Source organism: Gopherus flavomarginatus, chromosome 16 (genome assembly GCF_025201925.1).
Source record: "Gopherus flavomarginatus isolate rGopFla2 chromosome 16, rGopFla2.mat.asm, whole genome shotgun sequence".
Lineage (NCBI taxonomy): Eukaryota > Metazoa > Chordata > Testudines > Testudinidae > Gopherus > Gopherus flavomarginatus.
In genome coordinates, this window is record NC_066632.1 from 25,619,429 (window position 1) to 25,636,279 (window position 16,851).

Genomic DNA, 16,851 nt, shown 5'->3' on the forward strand with positions numbered 1-16,851 from the left:
CCCAGGCTCCGTTCGTGCGCCATTACGTGCCCCCCGCCCACGTTCGTCTAGGCCCCGCCCATCTCACCACCCCGGCCAATAGGCTAGCGCGGCGCTGCCGCGAGTGGGCGGGGCTATGTTAATAACCTCCCCGGCGGGCGGGCCGTAGCCGCCAGCGCGCTCCGCCCCTTTCGCTGTCGCGAGGACCCCTCCCCCCACCCCCGGGCGCCGCTCCCTCCTCGGCCGCCTCCTTCAACCTTGGTCCCCGCCGCCGGCCCAGGCCCGGCCCAGGCCCAGGCCCCCCGAGCGCGGCGGCTGCAGCACCCGGCTCCGCTCGCCATGACCTTACTGACCGCCGGCCGCCGGGCGGCCGCGCGCCTGCTGGGCGCCAAGGTGAGCCCGCGCGCCTGCAGGGGTCACGTGGGGGTCCCGCGCGGGAGCTGCCCCGGGGGGTGGGGCAGCACCCCGAGTTCCCAGGGACCCCCACGTGCATGGGGGGCTCGTGTTGGCAGGGCTGAGCCACGCCCCGTGACCGCCCCCCGGCTGCAGCCACGCAACCCTCCCCACTGGGGGGGGGCTCTGCCTCCCCCCATGCCCGGGGAGCCGGCTGGGGGCCCCCCCCCGAAGGGCCGAGCTCCGGCTTCCAGGGGCGCAAAGGGGCCTGGAACCACGGGGCCGGCTGGGAGCTCGGAGTCCTTCCTGGGTGCCTGGCCCCTTAGGGCGAGGCTCTGCCTCGGTTCGCGCAGCCCCAGCGGGATGTAGGGTTTGTGTGGGGGCGGGGCTCTGCCTCGGTTCGCGCAGCCCCAGCGGGATGTAGGGTTTGTGTGGGGGCGGGTGCCTGGACCCTTAGGGCGAGGCTCTGCCTCGGTTCGCACAGCCCCAGCGGGATGTAGGGTTTGTGTGGGGGCGGGTGCCTGACCCCTTAGGGCGAGGCTCTGCCTCGGTTCACGCAGCCCCAGCGGGATGTAGGGTTTGTGTGGGGGCGGGGCTCTGCTTCGTCCCATGCAGCCCCAGTGGGATGTAGGGTTTGTGTGGGGCGGGGCTCTGCTTCGTTCCACGCAGCCCCAGCGGGATGTAGGGTTTGTGTGGGGGCGGGGCTCTGCTTCGTTCCACGCAGCCCCAGCGGGATGTAGGGTTTGTGTGGGGGGCGGGGCTCTGCTTCGTTCCATGCAGCCCCAGTGGGATGTAGGGTTTGTGTGGGGCGGGGCTCTGCTTCGTCCCATGCAGCCCCAGCGGGATGTAGGGTTCGCGGGGGGGAACTGACCTCCTCAGGCCCAGTAACTACCAAGCGGCCTCGCCTGGGTGGAAGAGTTTAGTTTCTAGCACCGCGGCTTTGGTGAGGCGCTTGGAAGAAGTGCAAAACGGTAACAGCGACTTTCCCTGTGAGCCGAATGAAGGCACGAAACCTCAGCCGCCGTCTTCTCCAGGCCGGGCTGTGCGCTGTGGTTCCCTGGGCTCCACGAAATGGGGTCCTGGCTAGCAATCGCGGAGCTGGAGGGAGGCTGCTGGCGGCCCTCTGACGGGAGGGGGCAGGCGGGGGAGGCGTTATCTTGTATTGGACCAATTTGGGTTGGTGAGCGCGAGCAGCTTCTGAGCCGCACGGCGCCCTCCCTCCCTCCGGTCAAAGGGACGTTCAGCGTCTGGCTCGGACTCGCGGCCGGTCGAGTTTCATCACATTCCCCTTCGGCAGCTTATCGAGTGGCACTTTTATTTTGGGACGATTCTGACTTGCTCCCAGCGTTTCCCGGGTGGTGGTTCTTGGCTCCTTCGCCGTGTTTAATGGCCAAGGGTCAGAAAAGCCAGGCGGGGACTCGGGAGCTGTTCGGGCCCGGTTACTGCGCGGGTGGGATGGGAAGTTTCGTCTGTACAGCAAGGCAGGCGAGCAGAGGAAACCGAGCAGCTGACCAGAGTCCTAGAAAGCTAAAATTAGCACGTTCTTCAGTCTTTGGCTGAAACAGAAGCCAAATGAGCCAAGCTTACGGTGACCGGGGTAAATCCTTCAGCTTTATTCTTCTAATCCCGTCTCTCCTGGGGTTGTGTGTTCAGGGGGTTGCAAAAGGAGGGGGAAATACCGCCTTTGTTCATGTCCAGGAGTGTCCCTGCTTCTTGGGAGTAACGGCATCTTCCTCACCCTAATTCTGTTACGCCTGCGTCGGGCGATTGAATGTGACGTCCGCATGCTGAGCACGAGGACAGACTGTCAGGCGTGTTCGGGGTGAGGATGTGACTGGAAAGCACTGGGGGCCGTGGTTGAATCCAGCTGGGTTTAGGATGTGGGTATGTTCGTAGTTTCTGTGCTACAGGTGTCCACATTTTGCCCGTCTGAGGGCCATGTTAACATCATGCCAGGAGGCTCTTCCCTCCCCGGGTCCGGCACCCATTGCAGCTGCCCTAGGGAGGCCTGACCTCTGGAAGGAAGGCCCAGGCCTGCAGTGCTCCATCTTGCGCCAAGTGGCCTGGCTGCATTGCATGCTGGGAGCCGTAGTTTTGGGTTGTCTCTTAAAGATGGAGGCGGCAGCAGTGTCGAAGCCTTGGATACTTTGGCTGCCCTGGCCTGCTAAGGCATCGCAGGTGAGGAGAGCAGGAACTTACGTGAGATTTGACAGCTACCGGTCGTGCGTCTCCCACAGCTGCAGGCCCCAGCAGAAGAGGAGCGTCCCCGCTCTGGCCAGGCTCGCTCAGGATCTGATTCTTGATTAGCTCACACTCTGTGCGGACGACTCCTGTGTAGCCTGATTAGGAGCTTGCGGCTTTTAAATGCTGAACTGAATGTGGGAGTGGGCGATAAAAACCCGGGCCTGCGGTTGAGTAACTGTTGTAAAACCCCCACCTGTTCTTGTGCAACTAAACACTTGTGGGCCTGAGAGACCTGCCCAGCAGCTCCGGGGCCTGAATTTTCTCTGCTTTGCAACACAGCTTTGTGGCTCCCCCTCCCCCCCCCCTCCTTCCCCACTTAGGCATGTCCTTGAATAGTTACATAATTCCTGGAAATTAACCTCAGGAGATGCAGTTTGGCCCAGTGGATATAGGACACTGGAGGAGCCAGGGGAACCTGGCTTTCCCACTGACTTGCTGTGTGACCTTGAGCCAGTCACTCCCCCCTTCAGCGCCTTGGCTTTTTTCCCCTTCCCGCCCATATCTGTCTAGCTTGTGGTATAAGAGCCAACGGGCCTCGCAGTGCTACAAATAGATCACCCTAACCTCCCTGTGGCATGTTCTCTGTGGCGTGGAGGTCACCAGAGGAGCTGGAGAGCGGTCAGACAATGGCACCCGGGGCTGCACAACTGGGAACTGGGCTCGACCTCTCCGCCTGCGAGCTCCTGGGGTTGGAGGGTGGCTGGGCTTCCTGCAGCCTAGCAATGTGGAAATCCATTGAGGGGGAGGGATGAGATGCTCGGGTGGGGGGGGGTGAGCGTAGGAGGGGATGAATGAGAGGACTGGGCGGGCATCAAACTGAAGCTGTGAAAGCTAAGAACCTTGCCAGCGAGCCTATGGGGTGTGCGAGGTCTCTGCCCACTGAATCACGTACAGTCCAGCTCCCCCGTGAGCCTTCTGACCTTAATCTGGTGCTGCCACTGTCCCACCAATCAGCCTCCCCTGGAGCTGCAATAGTGGGGTTCTGTCGCCAGTTGCCGGGAAAAGGTTAAAATGACACCGTGCCACTTGGCTGGCCTGGCAGCTTTCACCTCGTGATCTTGCATTGCTCTGGGAGTGTTGGGCTAAAGGTCAGGTGCTGGAAGAGGAAAGTGGTGTTTCCAGCAAGCAATTCAGAGTTATCAGTCCGGGGACCCAAATTCAAGGGCAGCCTCTGACACTTTAAACATCTGTACAAGGAACAAGGGCTAAAATGAAGCCATAGCCAACAGCACCACAGCGCAATGACCCTTCCCGGGGTCTGGACTAGGGTAATGATGTGGCGTCAGACTCATGGCTTCTCAGGTCGCAGGGCTCTGCTAAGAGATTCAGACCTAAAGCTCCGTGGCCTTGGTGAAAGGCATGTGCCCAGCATTAGGGAGGAGGTGCCCTGTCAGAGGCTGTCTGCAGCTATTGGGTCCTGGGTTCCAGCTGTGAACGGACACTGTCTGCCATTATGGAATCTGACCCCAGGATTCCCAGCAGAGCTGGGGATGGAACCCAGGAGTCCTGGCTCCTAGTTCCCTCTCTCTAAACTGCGGCTTGCCCTGCCACCTGTACACCAGCAGCATGTGCGAGGCTCCGTGCGAGGTGAGGGTACAAAGAACGCTCCTGTGGCCCTAGGAGATCTGTCTCCTATCCTGGGGGAAACGGGCTCTGTTCTAACTTCCCATTGTCCAGGTCAGGGCTCGCAAAGAAAGGGACTGAGCTCAGATATACTTGTAATTCCTCTTTTCCCTGATGTGCTAAACTCATTGCCTTTTAACTGGAAGAGCTGCAATGTCTGGCCGAGGGAAACAAGGCGGCAAAGTGAGGGCTAAGGCAAAGTCCCGGTCATCTCGGGCTGGCTTGCAGTTCCCGGTGGGCCGTGTTCATCGGCTTCTCAGGAAGGGTAATTATGCTGAGCGAAGTGGCGCTGGAGCCCCTGTATATATGGCTGCTGTCTTAGAGTATCTGACTGCTGAGATTCTCGAGTTGGCTGGCAACGCTGCGTGCGATAACAAGAAAACCAGGATCATCCCCCGCCATTTGCAGCTCGCCATCCGTAACGACAAGGAACTAAACAAACTACTGGGGAAAGTCACCATCGCTCAAGGGGGTGTTCTGCCCAATATCCAGGCCGTGCTGCTGCCTAAGAAAACTGAGTCATAAAGCCAAGAGCAAGTAAAAGTGATCGAGGAGAAACGGGACATCTGAATCTGTGCTTAAAAATTAAAAAAAAACAAAACAAAAACAAACTGGAACCAGAAACCAACTCTCAGTGGTAACCATAACAGCCCTGAATGTTTCCTGCTAATGTGATCGCTTTAATCCTCTTAGCGAGCCACTCCCCAGGCCTGGAAAGACTCCTCTGTTTGCAGCAAGTGGTCCCATTTCACACACCCCTCTCTGTCTCTTGCTGCCTTCTACTCCTGTTCCACGTCCAGTGATGCTGTCGGAGCTTCTGAGATCCACCAGCAACATGGTTCTTGTTCTGTGCCTGATGTCTGAGAAGCAGCCTGGGCTAGCAGGTAGGGCCTCAGACTAGGAGTCTGGAAACCTGAATTCTATTCCCAATTCTGCCACTCACTTGCTGTGTGACCCAGGGCAAGTCTCCTTTCTAGACTGGAAGCTTGTTGGGCTGGGGAGCGGCGTGTGCCCTGTCAGCTCTGAGACCCTCCTGCTAGATTAACCCTTTGTCTTTCTCCTTCCACTGTTTGTGTTCCAGCCCCAGGCCGGGCTCCGGTTGCTTTCATCTCTGAAGCAATGTGCAAAAGAACGCGGCTCTTGAGCTGGCTGAAACACTGAATAACAATCAGTCCCTTCGGTGGAGAAGGTTGGAAACAGGTTTCCCATCTTGCCCCTCTACCCTTTCCTCTGGTAATCTGCCAACTTGCAGGGTGGGCTGAGCAAAACCGACTGCAGACTCACTGCCCTGGATTTCCCAGCTTAACCACTCGGAGGGTAACAGCTGCTGCTCTGTCCTTCCATTGCCCTGCTGTGCTGATGGATCTCAGTACAATGCTGCTGCAGGCTCCAGGTGTGTCCTGCCCTGGGCCCGTCCTGGGGAGGAGAGAGGAGTTTGCTGGGCCAGTCAGGTCTTGGTGGCTCAGCAGCGACTGCCCACAAAGGAGGTCAGTCAGTGTTCATTTAAAACAGGGGTAGGCAACCTATGGCACGGGTGCCAAAGGCGGCATGCCAGCTGATTTTTTCAGTGGAACTCTCACTGCCCGGGTCCTGGCCTCCGGTCTGGGGGGCTCTGCATTTTAATTAGTTTTAAATGAAGCTTCCTAAACATTTAAAAAACCTTATTTACTTTCCATACAATAGTTTAGTTCTATATTATAGACTTTTAGAAAGAGACCTTAAAATGTATGACCGGCACGCAGAACCTTAAATTAGAGTGAATAAATGAAGACTCGACACAGCACTTCTGAAAGGTTGCCAACCCCTGATTTAAAACAATCCTCATCGTGCCGTAGGGCTAAAGCTTTGCAATAAAGCCGACTTTGGGTGGAGGCCTTTTTGGTGGGGAGGATGCTGGGTGTGGGGAGATAGCCGAACAGGAACGCGTTCTGGGCCAACTCTGGCCCCCCATAATGAGAGACGTCTGTGACTCAACTTCCTTTGTGCTGCCCAGCTGGCTGGGATGAGAACAGGAAAATGGAGCAAAGCTCAGGGCTATTAACTGCTCTGGTGGAGGGAGAGGGCGGAATTTCATTCCTAGTTCAGTCTGGGGCTTGGGGGTCGATCGCTTTGTGTCATCTGCTCAGCTCACAGACTCTGCAGCAGTGTTGTGAAACTGCCGAACCTTCCCAGCCAGCAGGACCAAATGGAAAAACCGAGTCCCTTGCTAGCTCTGCCAGCGTCGTCCCTCGGGGACCCTGTGTGTTCCACAGAACCACCTGTCTGGTGTGGGGTGCGGGGGGACCTAGGTCTGTCCCATCTAGGCTGCAGCATGGCTGAGTAGCTGGGATGCTCCCGGACCAGTTGACCCAAGGTAGGAGGCAGCTTTGCCTAATTGCTGGGGCAATGAGTCAGAGCCAGGCTTTATTCCCAGCTCTGCCCTGACCAGCCGTTCCTGGCTGTGATGGGGGTGGATATACCCTCACACACACCCCCTTGGGAGCCCTGGGATGGAGCTAGCAGCGAGGTGTTTAAAACTAGCTGTGCCAATATGGTGTTCCCACCCCCAGGTGCCTGGAGCCCGAGGGTCACCCTCCCCTGACCTTGCTGGAGGAGACGCCCAAGGAGGAAGTTGTCTCCAGGGTAACCGTTGTGATTGACACTGGCGTGGCTTGTGGTGACTCCGCACTGCAAGACTTTGTGCCGTGCCTGGCGGGTGAATCACCGGCGGGGACCTGTTCTGTGCTACCAGGGAGGGCAGGGCTCAGACTGGGTCGCGGCTCTTTGTCCCAACCACTGGGGGGAGGGGAGCCGGTGGCTGCCCCCTCTCTGGTTGTTTGCGTTTGATCATCGGGGGAGATTGCAGGGTCCTCTGGACCTCTCACCCCGCCAGTGTTGACAGGGGCGGGTGGCAGCCCTCTCCCACGGCTGAGCGTGCCCCCGCTTGGGTTTGGGGCTGTTCTGCAAGGCAAGCACAGGCTGGTGGGAGGTCTTGGGAATTCCCAGGACTGTCAGCGGAACCATCTGCTCCTCAGTGTCTGCAGGTGTCGGTCTCGCTGCTGGGACTGAACCAGATGTAAATCCAGGAGGCCACAAGCAGCATGGCGCAAAGGGGTGACTAGCGTAGCCTGCAGACACATCCGGTCTCCTGGCTCTGACACCTCCCCACCCCCCACCTTGTCAGTTCCAGCCCCTTGGCGTGTTTCAGTGGGACGCCTTTCAAGCTGAGGCAGACCAGTGCGGCTGCTCTCTGCTGGAAGAGCCTTGATCTTTTAAATAAAAGCACCTGTTTGCATAAGAGGGTGAGCTCCGGGCTAGGAGCCGGGCTCCGGGCTCTGTCCCCCACGCTGCCGTGTCACCTCTGCTTCGGTCACCCCATCTGTAAGGAGAGAGAGCGAGAGCACCTCGGTGGGCGTTGTAAGGTTGGAAATGAGGAAGACATTGCTACAAACGTCGTCAAGGAGAGACGTTGGAGATTTGCGCTTCAGAGAGAAGGGAATATCTGGGTCACGGCTGCTTCCATCCCTATGCCTCCAGGTCCAGGGGAGGGATCTTCGCTGCTTCTGTACAACCTGTGTGTCCTGCTCTGGGACCCACGCCTCTTCTTTGAAAGCATTTTCGCTTTGCTCAGAACAACCTCCCTGAAGTTGGGCATCTGATCTGGGACCAGCTGCTCCCATTCCAAGGGGAAACCAGGCTGTTATTCCGCCGAGTTCTCCTGCTCAGCTGCTGGATCGGCGCAGGCCAGGAGGGAACACTGCCACATCCCGGTGCTCTCTCTCCTGGCACCTCGCAGTACTCTGGGATCAGACCCTTCTGGTCAGCACTGACAGCGGCTGGATATTGACTCCTGGGTTTCTAGAAACTAACTGGCCTGAAAGGATGTCTCCTTTGGGGGCTAAGTTAAGAGCTGCTTCCGCTCAAGCAGAGGTTTGCTTCTCAGTCTGACTGCATCCACGCTGCCGGGAGATTGGCACCGAAGGAAATAAGCGATACCAGTCACTCCCCCCTTGGTCTGTCAGTACAGCAGAAAAGCAGCATGTAGGCCAGGGCTGACCCGCCTGCAGTGGGGAGAGGAGACGGGCACAGCATGAAACTTGCAGCTTCCATCTTCCCGCTCTGTTTATAGCCCAGCGGAGGCTAGACTCTGTTCCTCTCCCTGCCTAGAGCAGGGTTCTCAAACTCCAGTGCACCGCGCCCCCCTTCGTACAACACACATTACTGCATGATGCGGGGGGGAGAGCCCAAGCCCCATTGCCAGCAGGGCTTATGCTTCAGCACCAGGCCCCAGCAGATCTAACGCTGGCCCCGGAGACCCCATTAAAATGTAGTCGCGACCCACTTTGGGGTCCTGACTTGACCCACCATGTGGTCTCAATATCCGCTTCAGCACAGGGTTTCTGGGAGCATCCCGAAGTGCTGCTCCTCTTCCCTGAGGCTCTCTTGGGCTCGAGAACAGATAAGCTCCGGAGGCAGGTTCCCACCCTCGCTGGCCTTGGAGAGGACAAACCTTGGTGTGAGCTGTTCTGAACCATCATCGTGAGCCCCTGCCTGCAGCTCTGAACTCGTTTTGGGAGTGGCCGATTTGTCCTTCCTCTTCCCTCCCCCCCAGCCCCCCACGTTACAAAGCCTCTACCAGTGCTTGGGCTGGGGCTGGGAGAGGTTAATGCTTTGGCCGGGAGACCTCCAGGGACTGTGACTCGGTGGGGGGCCCCCACCGCCCCAGGGCAGGCTCCTTCGCACGCAGAACCTGCTGGGCTGGCTACAAGGGAAAACCTGCTAGACTAGTTAGGCTGGGAAAATGCCACTTTCCCCTGCAAGCCGGCCATAAGGCCTGGCTTCCTGTGCTCAGTAGCCATCCCCTGACGCTCCTCACCAGAGCAGGAGTGTTGAGCCCAGGCAACAAGACTGGAGCTTCTGAAAGCTCTGCTCTAGGAGTTCTTGTGGGGCAGCGTTCTGGCCTTGGAATCTATGAATGCGACTCGGTGCCTCCCTGGATCCCAGGTGGCTCCAGTTTTTCATCTTTAACCTCTGTGCGAAAGTTCTTGTGTGCTGTGACCCGGGTGCTGTTTTCCACCCCAGAAGTGGTTCCCTCTTTGGGCAAGTCTACACTGAAATGCTGCATTGGCGCAGCTGTAGGACGCCATACCGCCGACAGAGGCGGTAGCTATGGCAAGGGGAGTGACCCTCCCACCGACATAGTGCTGGCTACATAGGGCGGGGGGTGGGCGAGTATAGCAACATTGCTCGGGATGTGGATCTTAGTGGCCGCTGATGTTATCCCATGTCAGTTTCTAAACCCCTTGGACCCCCTTTCACACGCAAGGTTTGACGTGCATGTTGAGATCTTTGCATAGCTGGGATAATTCCACTGTTCCCTGCAGCTAAACAAATCCCCTGACTAGCTGTTCCTGGCCGTTTTCCTAGCGCCACTCGAGGCGAGCAGGATGTTCCAGACCGCTGAAGGAGGGAACAGCAGAATCCGACCTGAGCAGAATCCCAGACTAGCCCGTTGTGTACAGAACAAATAACCAGATTTTTTTTCCCCAGCCGCTTGCGCCGAGAACAAAGTTTGTGCCAGGATTTTGGCATTGCCTGGCCAACTCGAAACACTTTTGCTTGTGTGGGTGCCGCATTGAAGGTGTGGATTTGTAACAAGAACGCTGACTCCAGCAGCAACCCCGAGTTCACGAGAGCAGGCGGCAAACCCGTCCGCTTAGCGCTTCCCGGATGAGTGTGAAGTGCACGTTTGTGAGTAAAAGCGGCCTGGCCCTCTTGGAGGAGAGATGCCTTCTCCAGCTCAGGCGGGGCTATGAACCAGCCCTCCGAATCGAGCGGAGCAAAGGCCCCGATTCACCTTCTGCCAGCGGGTCTCCGCCTTTGTACCCACAAAGCACAGTCTGTGGCACTGGGCTGTCAAGTGCCAGCTGTGCCTGCAAATCTCAAGTCCTCTAGCGGGCAGCTGAGGGTGCAGAACTGCAGGTCGCTTCTGGAAAGCCTGCCCCGGGCGGGATCCCTGAGAAAAGGACCCCTCCTTCCCCAGGCACGCTTTTCCAATAGCAGCAGCACAAACCCACTGCTGTACAGCTGAAAACCCCCCCTCCCTCCCCCCCCGGGGCGGTGGGGGGGTGGGCATTACTAGTGACTCAGTGTCCTAGCAGCTCATTAGCCAGCTCCCAAATGTAACTCGCCTTGTGGTGGGGGCCACTTTGTGTCATTTAAAGGCAGCATTTCAGTCCCCGAGTGACGTGCTCCGAGGGAAAGATTTTGATTTTTCTCCATAAGCATGTGTCTGCATTGTACTAAACCCAGGGGCCATTCTGCTAACTGGGCCCAACGCGGGCCACAGGCAGCCCTGAGCTCGGGTGCTCGGCTGGTACACGCCAGCGTTAAAGGACCCAGCTGGTCTCTGTCTCTCTCTCTCTCTCCCTGATCCGATTGCTCCGGATGCAGGTATTCAAGGCCACTCACCCAGCAGGATTGGCTGGCTCTGAACCTGCATGGTGCCCTCCCCCACCCCTGCCTATGCCAAGCCAGGAATGACTCATGCTGCTCTCGGGGACCTGCGAGTGCAGCTGTAACTGAGAGGAACAATCCCGCTCCCTCCCCTGCCAGCTCTCGCCAAGCATTGCGCGGATGCTACTGACGCGTGGTTGGGGGTGCGGTCGGGGCATGCCCGTAACGGGAGCGTGCTTGATTCGTTCACTCTCTCCAGAGTGAGAGGTGGAAGCGGTTTTCCTGGGCTGTGATCTGTACAAAGCAAAACAAAATGCCCCGTTTCGGCCTGGCCTGGCCTCGCTGACCCAGAGAGAGGAGGTGGCGGAATTTAAATGTGTTTTCTTTGTCGGGTGCACCCACCTCCTGGACAAACTGCTCTGGCTCCAATAACTCTCTGAACTGGAGCTTTGCTTCCACGTTCCTGCTCTGACTCCGGCTCTTGGCTTCCAATCGGTGACCTGGTCAAAGCTGCGCTGTCTAGGTCACCTGCCTGCAGCAGAGGGAAATGTGGGGGAGGGGGCTGTGAGGACACCCTGGTATGATTGTTTCCCTGCTGGTGTCAGCCAGGTGATACTGACCTGCCTGGCGTAATTCTGATGTAGGCTGTGGATCTTATGCTCCATGTCACTGCCAGGCTAACGTGTAAGAGGTCCTCTCTCTCTCTCTATCTCTCTCTCTGCAGAATGCACCATGTATATTCTTCGCTGCCCGACATGCCAGCTCTACTTCCACGGTAAGTAGAGACCTCTGCCTCTCGCCTCTGGGGAGAATTGGTCCTGGCTTCTCCAGTTCAGCAGCTCCAGTGCTGCTCATGTCCTCGCCCCAAAGGGAAACATCCCAGAGCCACAGTTCAAATCCCGTCGCTTACATGTCATGCTCTGGCCTCCTTTGGAGGGATTTCTGTGCAACACAAACCAGAGATCCTCACTGGCTCCGAGGTCCCCTCCCTCCAAAGCGATGCCAGGGTTAGCGATGCTAAGCTCCACCGTGGGGCAGTGCTGCCCCTCACCAGCTCTCTTGCTTCTCCCCCCGACGTACAGAACCTGAAAGACGTCCTTGCCAACTTGATTCCCAAGGAGCAGTCGAGAATCAAGAGCTTCAGGCAGCAGTATGGGAACACGGTCATCGGACAAATCACTGTGGAGATGGTGAGTGCGGCCAGCTCGTGTGGTCTGGGTTCAGTTGGGGCTGGCGCTGGGCTGTGTGGACACCTCGTTCTCTCCCTCACCCTAGAGGGAGTGCCCTTTACCCATAACCCCGTGTCAGACAGCAAGCCTAGCCCAGTGTCTCCCCCTCGCTGCCATGCCGGATCAGTTCCACAGGCTCCCTTTCTCCCTGGATGGGCCCACTGGGGTGTCTAATCTGGTGCTCTGCCCTGGCAGTGGCCAGTAGCTGCTGCGAAGCAGTGGGGAAGGCCCCTTGGTTCGCAGTGGCCCAGATGCACTGCTCTGGGCTGGGCACTCTGTCCTGGCGGTCGCTTTGTGCCTGGAAATCGAGGCACGATTGCTCTGTCCTTAGCGAGCTCAGCGTGAGACAGGGCATTGGGCAGGCAGGGAATGGAAATGGGAGAGTGGGAGCCCAGAGGCCTCCCCTGGGTCATACGGCACAGCCTGGTGGCTCCACAGAGAGATGGCTGGGGCTGTAACACAGCTGAGCATGCGGGGTTTAGATCCAGCAATCGGTGCTGCCAGAGACCCAGCCAGGTGGTTTCAAAGCAGCAGTGGGATCCCCGTGGAGCAGCATCTCTGCCAGCAGCCTCCCACGGGGCCTGTGTTCGGGGGAGCGGGGTGGAGGGGAGAGCAGAGCTGTGGCTTAAGGCAGCCGACGGACAGTGAAATCAGCGCTGGTGCTGAGAGGGGCTGCTCTGCTCCCCAGCAGCGGGGAGACGACTCTGGCTGCAGCGAGCAAACTCCTGCCATTAGCGCCCACTGAACCCCGCTAACTGCCTCCCGGCTCTGTCCCTTCCAGGTATATGGCGGGATGAGAGGCATGAAGGGGTTAATATACGAGACCTCTGTCCTGGACCCCGATGAGGTAAGGCCTTCCTCCCCCCCCATTGCCCCCCCCCAGGCCGCCCCCTGTCCTCGGAGACTGATTCCCTTCTCCACCCTTCTCTCCAGGGCATCCGCTTCCGCGGGTACAGCATCCCCGAGTGCCAGAAGCTGCTGCCCAAAGCCCCGGGAGGGGAGGAGCCCCTGCCCGAGGGCCTCTTCTGGCTGCTGCTGACCAGAGATATCCCCACTCAGGAACAGGTGAGGCGGGGGGCCTGTAGGCTCCGATCTCTCATGGCCTCACCAATGTGGCTGCGGCCTGTTCTCCGCTCCTAGCCTGGCCTGGTGGGGTCAGGCAGCCTGCGCCCCCAGACCCTCGGTGCTCCCCGGCTAATCCCGTGTGGTGTTTCCTCCCGCAGGTGAACTGGGTCTCCCAAGAGTGGGCCAAGAGGGCGGCTCTGCCCTCCCATGTGGTGACCATGCTGGACAACTTCCCCACCAACCTGCACCCCATGTCCCAGCTCAGCGCCGCCATCACCGCCCTCAACAGCGAGAGCAGCTTCGCCCGGGCCTACTCCGAGGGCATCAGCCGGGCCAAGTACTGGGAGGTAGGGGGCTAGGCCTGAGCTGTGCCAGGATGTGCCCTGCCAAGGCCAGGCCCAGCTGGGCTCCCTGCTGCCCATGCCGGGCAATGGAGTGGCCAGCCTGCAGCTCCCGGGGGGGCGTCTGGCCAGCAGCCTGGCAGCCGTCGAGAGCCGACCTCCCGACACTGGTGGCTGGAAGCTCGAGAGGCAGCGTGCTGCAGCGAGGGTGGGTCTGGGGCTCTGGCGCTGACTCCCTCTGGGGCCTTGTCCGAGTCACTTTCCCTTCTGCCTCAGTTTGCCCACCTGTACAATGGGGCTGGGGCTAGTGCTGGGCTGGAGGATGGAGCAATGCTTGCACAGGGCTGGCTGCACCCGTCCTTGTAAGGCAGCCGAGCTGGTTCTGTCAGTCCAACTCCCTGGCTTCAGAGCAGAGACTCTCTGGGTGTGTAACGGTGTATTATCTGGAGCCCGTGCTGGAGGGATGCCAGCTATCTGGGCGGGTGGGTCTGCAGCGTCTCTTCCTCGCTGCCCTCCAGTAGCTTTCCCTGCCTGTTATCGTCCGTCCGAATTACCCAATTTCCCCTGCACCTGGCACGGTTGGCACCTCCCCACCGGATGGGTAAAGCGATCTGCTCGCCCAGGGTGGCGCGGTCAGGGGCCTGATTCTCTGTTTCACGCTCAGAGCACTGGGACATGTTGGGATTTAACCTCCCACAATAGACACGGGCTGTCGCGTCACTGAAATGCAGCCACCTCTGGGGTGGGACAAGGCAGCCTTCAAACAGCAACCCCTGTGCGCAGCCGGGAGGGCACACAGTACCTCTGCTCCGTTCGTGTGGCTGTGATTGGCCCGAGGATGCTGCGCCGCTGGGCAGGCCTGGATCAAAGCAGGAGGGATGTGGGGATCCCTGGCCAAGCCGAGCTCCTGCCCTCAGTGAGCAGCCGGCCTTCTCCCCTGTGCCCGCAGTTCATCTATGAGGACTCCATGGACCTGATCGCCAAGCTGCCTTGCATTGCCGCCAAGATCTACCGCAACCTGTACCGCGAGGGCAGCAGCATCGGGGCCATCGACCCGGGCCTGGACTGGTCCCATAACTTCAGCAACATGCTGGGCTACAGCGACCCCCAGTTCATCGAGCTCATGCGGCTCTACCTCACCATCCACAGGTGCAAACCGCACGGGGCTGCGGCCGGGAGCGAGGCTGGCGTGGTGCCTGCTGCACGGGGACGCCCTGGGGAGAGGCAGGAGCGTCCCTGTGTGGGAGGAGGCGGCTGGAACTCCAGAGCCCTGCAAACAGTGCAGAGGGGAGCCCCTGCGCTGGTTGGCGGAGCTCAGCAGGCAAGGCCCTGAGCCCCCCTGCAGTTCAGCGCAGGCCGGGGTGGAACCAGGGCGGGCTCTGAAGGCTGCAGCTGCCTTCCGGGGGAGCTGGATCCAGCCTCCCCGTCCCACAGCGGCCCCCCACCCTCAGAAGCTGTTTCCTGAATCGGCCGGGCAGGCTGGCAGCCCCCAAGCTCGGGCAGTAGGTCGGCTGCTGCCCTCTAACAGTCTCCTCTCTGCAGTGATCACGAGGGCGGGAACGTCAGCGCCCACACCAGCCACCTGGTGGGCAGCGCCCTCTCGGACCCGTACCTCGCCTTCGCTGCAGCCATGAACGGCCTGGCCGGGCCGCTGCACGGCCTCGCCAATCAGGTAGGGGGTGCAGCGCCTGCGTGGTGTGGGGTGGGGAGAGGGGGACACGGCCCCGGCCTCACCTCCCTGCCCTGTCTCGGCGCGTCTCGCAGGAGGTGCTGGTGTGGCTGACGAACCTGCAGAAGGAGCTGGGCCAGGACGTGCCTGACGAGAAGCTGCGAGATTTCATCTGGAATACGCTGAACTCCGGCCGGGTGAGTCCCTGGGGCTGCGGGAGCAGCAGTGAGCCTGGGCAGCTGCCCCCCACCCAGGAAAGCAGGTCTGGAACCCCCCCTCCCACCTGCGCTAACCCCAGGCCGCCTCTTGCCGCAGGTGGTCCCTGGCTACGGCCATGCCGTGCTGCGGAAGACGGACCCGCGCTACACCTGCCAGAGGGAGTTCGCCCTCAAGCACCTCCCCAAGGACCCCATGTTCAAACTGGTGGCGCAGCTGTACAAGATCGTCCCTAACGTGCTCCTGGAGCAGGGCAAGGCCAAGAACCCCTGGCCCAACGTGGACGCGCACAGCGGGGTGCTGCTGCAGGTAAGGCTGGCCTGAGGCTGGCCCCCCAGGGGCTGCTAGTGAGGGAGGGGCCTGTGGCCTGGACTCCCCCCACCCTGAGCTGGGTCTGGCTTGGCATCCCATCCAGGGCCCAGCTCTGACCCAGCCCCTCCAGCTCACCCTCCCCAGGCTCAGCAGTCGAGACTCTGAGCCCCCTGGGGCCAGAACAGCCCAGCCACTGCCCAGGCCCCGAGCAGATCCTGGGGGCTGCTCAGCACTGGCCTAACCCCCTGCCCCGCTCCTCTCCCCCTGCAGTATTACGGCATGAAGGAGATGAATTACTACACCGCGCTGTTCGGCGTCTCGCGGGCCCTGGGCGTCCTGGCCCAGCTCATCTGGAGCCGGGCGCTCGGCTTCCCGCTGGAGAGACCCAAGTCCATGAGCACGGACGGCCTCATGCAGCTCGTGGGCTTCAAATCGGGGTAAAGGAAGGGATTGGGGGGGGGGGGGCGCTTGCCAGCTGTCCGGGAGCCGTTTAAAGAGACAGTACGTTTTTTCCCTTCCAAGGGCCTCGGCCAGCCGCTAAATTAAACCTTTCTCTGAGGCACTGACCATAAGTTTCAGGTTATTTATGGTGTAAATTAAGATTAAAACAATCAGCCCCCTTCCCATCCCCCCCCTGCCACCATTAGCAGCACCTCTGTTAAACTCCTGAGCCAACCAGAGCCCAGCAGCTCCCCTGGGAACCCCCCCCGCACGGCTTTCTAGGCCAGCCCGCTCTGTCCCCCGGCCAGGATCCTGTACTGTACTGAACGCTGCCTTGTCCCCCAGCCCGCTGCGCTCCTAGGCCCAGAGCAAAGCAGCTTCCTCCTGCGCACTTAGCCCTGAGCCAGAGCTGGCTGGGGGCGGTGTGGGCGTGTGAACGCTTGAATCACTTCCTTTGCTGTGGGCCAGGGCATCTCTGGGCTTTTTCCCCTCCCCGGGGGAGGGCCTGGGCTCCTGGGGGCAGGCATCCTTGCTGTACACCAAGGGGATGGACCCTTTCTCATCCCACCCCCTAGGGACTTACCCTGCCTCCTGCCCACTCAGCTCCTTGCTCCCAGCAGGGGCCAGGCCTGCCCATGAGCCCCATTGCTGCCTGGGGGAGAGGGGGGCAGGGGAGGGGAAAGGCTGCGATTGGGCCAGAGCCGGGGGGCTGGCCCGGACTAGCCAGGACCTGAGTTCCTGGGCAGCAGGCAGTAGCCGCGGGGCAGTGTGGCTAGCCACCTTTTGAGCAGTTGCAGTGCAGACGTGAAGCTGGCTCCTGCCCTTTCTCCCGAGGAAGGACGCGATACACTCCTCCCCCGCCCTGGTCCGTGTGTGTTTGTGTGGATGCCCCTGTCCCCTAACT

At 60.0% G+C, this 16,851-nt stretch overlaps 2 protein-coding genes across 2 annotated transcripts; both read left to right on the forward strand.

The window, feature by feature from the left end:
• The first annotated feature begins 206 nt into the window (after nucleotides 1-206).
• Nucleotides 207-16,072, forward strand: CS (citrate synthase). Its single transcript, XM_050924718.1, has 11 exons — nucleotides 207-372; nucleotides 11,399-11,449; nucleotides 11,757-11,864; nucleotides 12,685-12,750; nucleotides 12,837-12,968; nucleotides 13,127-13,315; nucleotides 14,259-14,458; nucleotides 14,852-14,981; nucleotides 15,074-15,175; nucleotides 15,294-15,503; nucleotides 15,777-16,072. The coding sequence occupies exons 1-11, from the start codon at nucleotides 319-321 to the stop codon at nucleotides 15,945-15,947; spliced, it is 1,413 nt and encodes a 470-aa protein (XP_050780675.1). The 5' UTR covers nucleotides 207-318; the 3' UTR covers nucleotides 15,948-16,072.
• On the forward strand, nucleotides 4,287-5,513 carry LOC127035182 (histone H2A.J-like). The gene is made up of 2 exons (XM_050924761.1): nucleotides 4,287-5,123; nucleotides 5,321-5,513. The coding sequence occupies exon 1, from the start codon at nucleotides 4,393-4,395 to the stop codon at nucleotides 4,762-4,764; it is 372 nt and encodes a 123-aa protein (XP_050780718.1). The 5' UTR covers nucleotides 4,287-4,392; the 3' UTR covers nucleotides 4,765-5,123; nucleotides 5,321-5,513.
• Nucleotides 16,073-16,851: the final 779 nt, after the last annotated feature.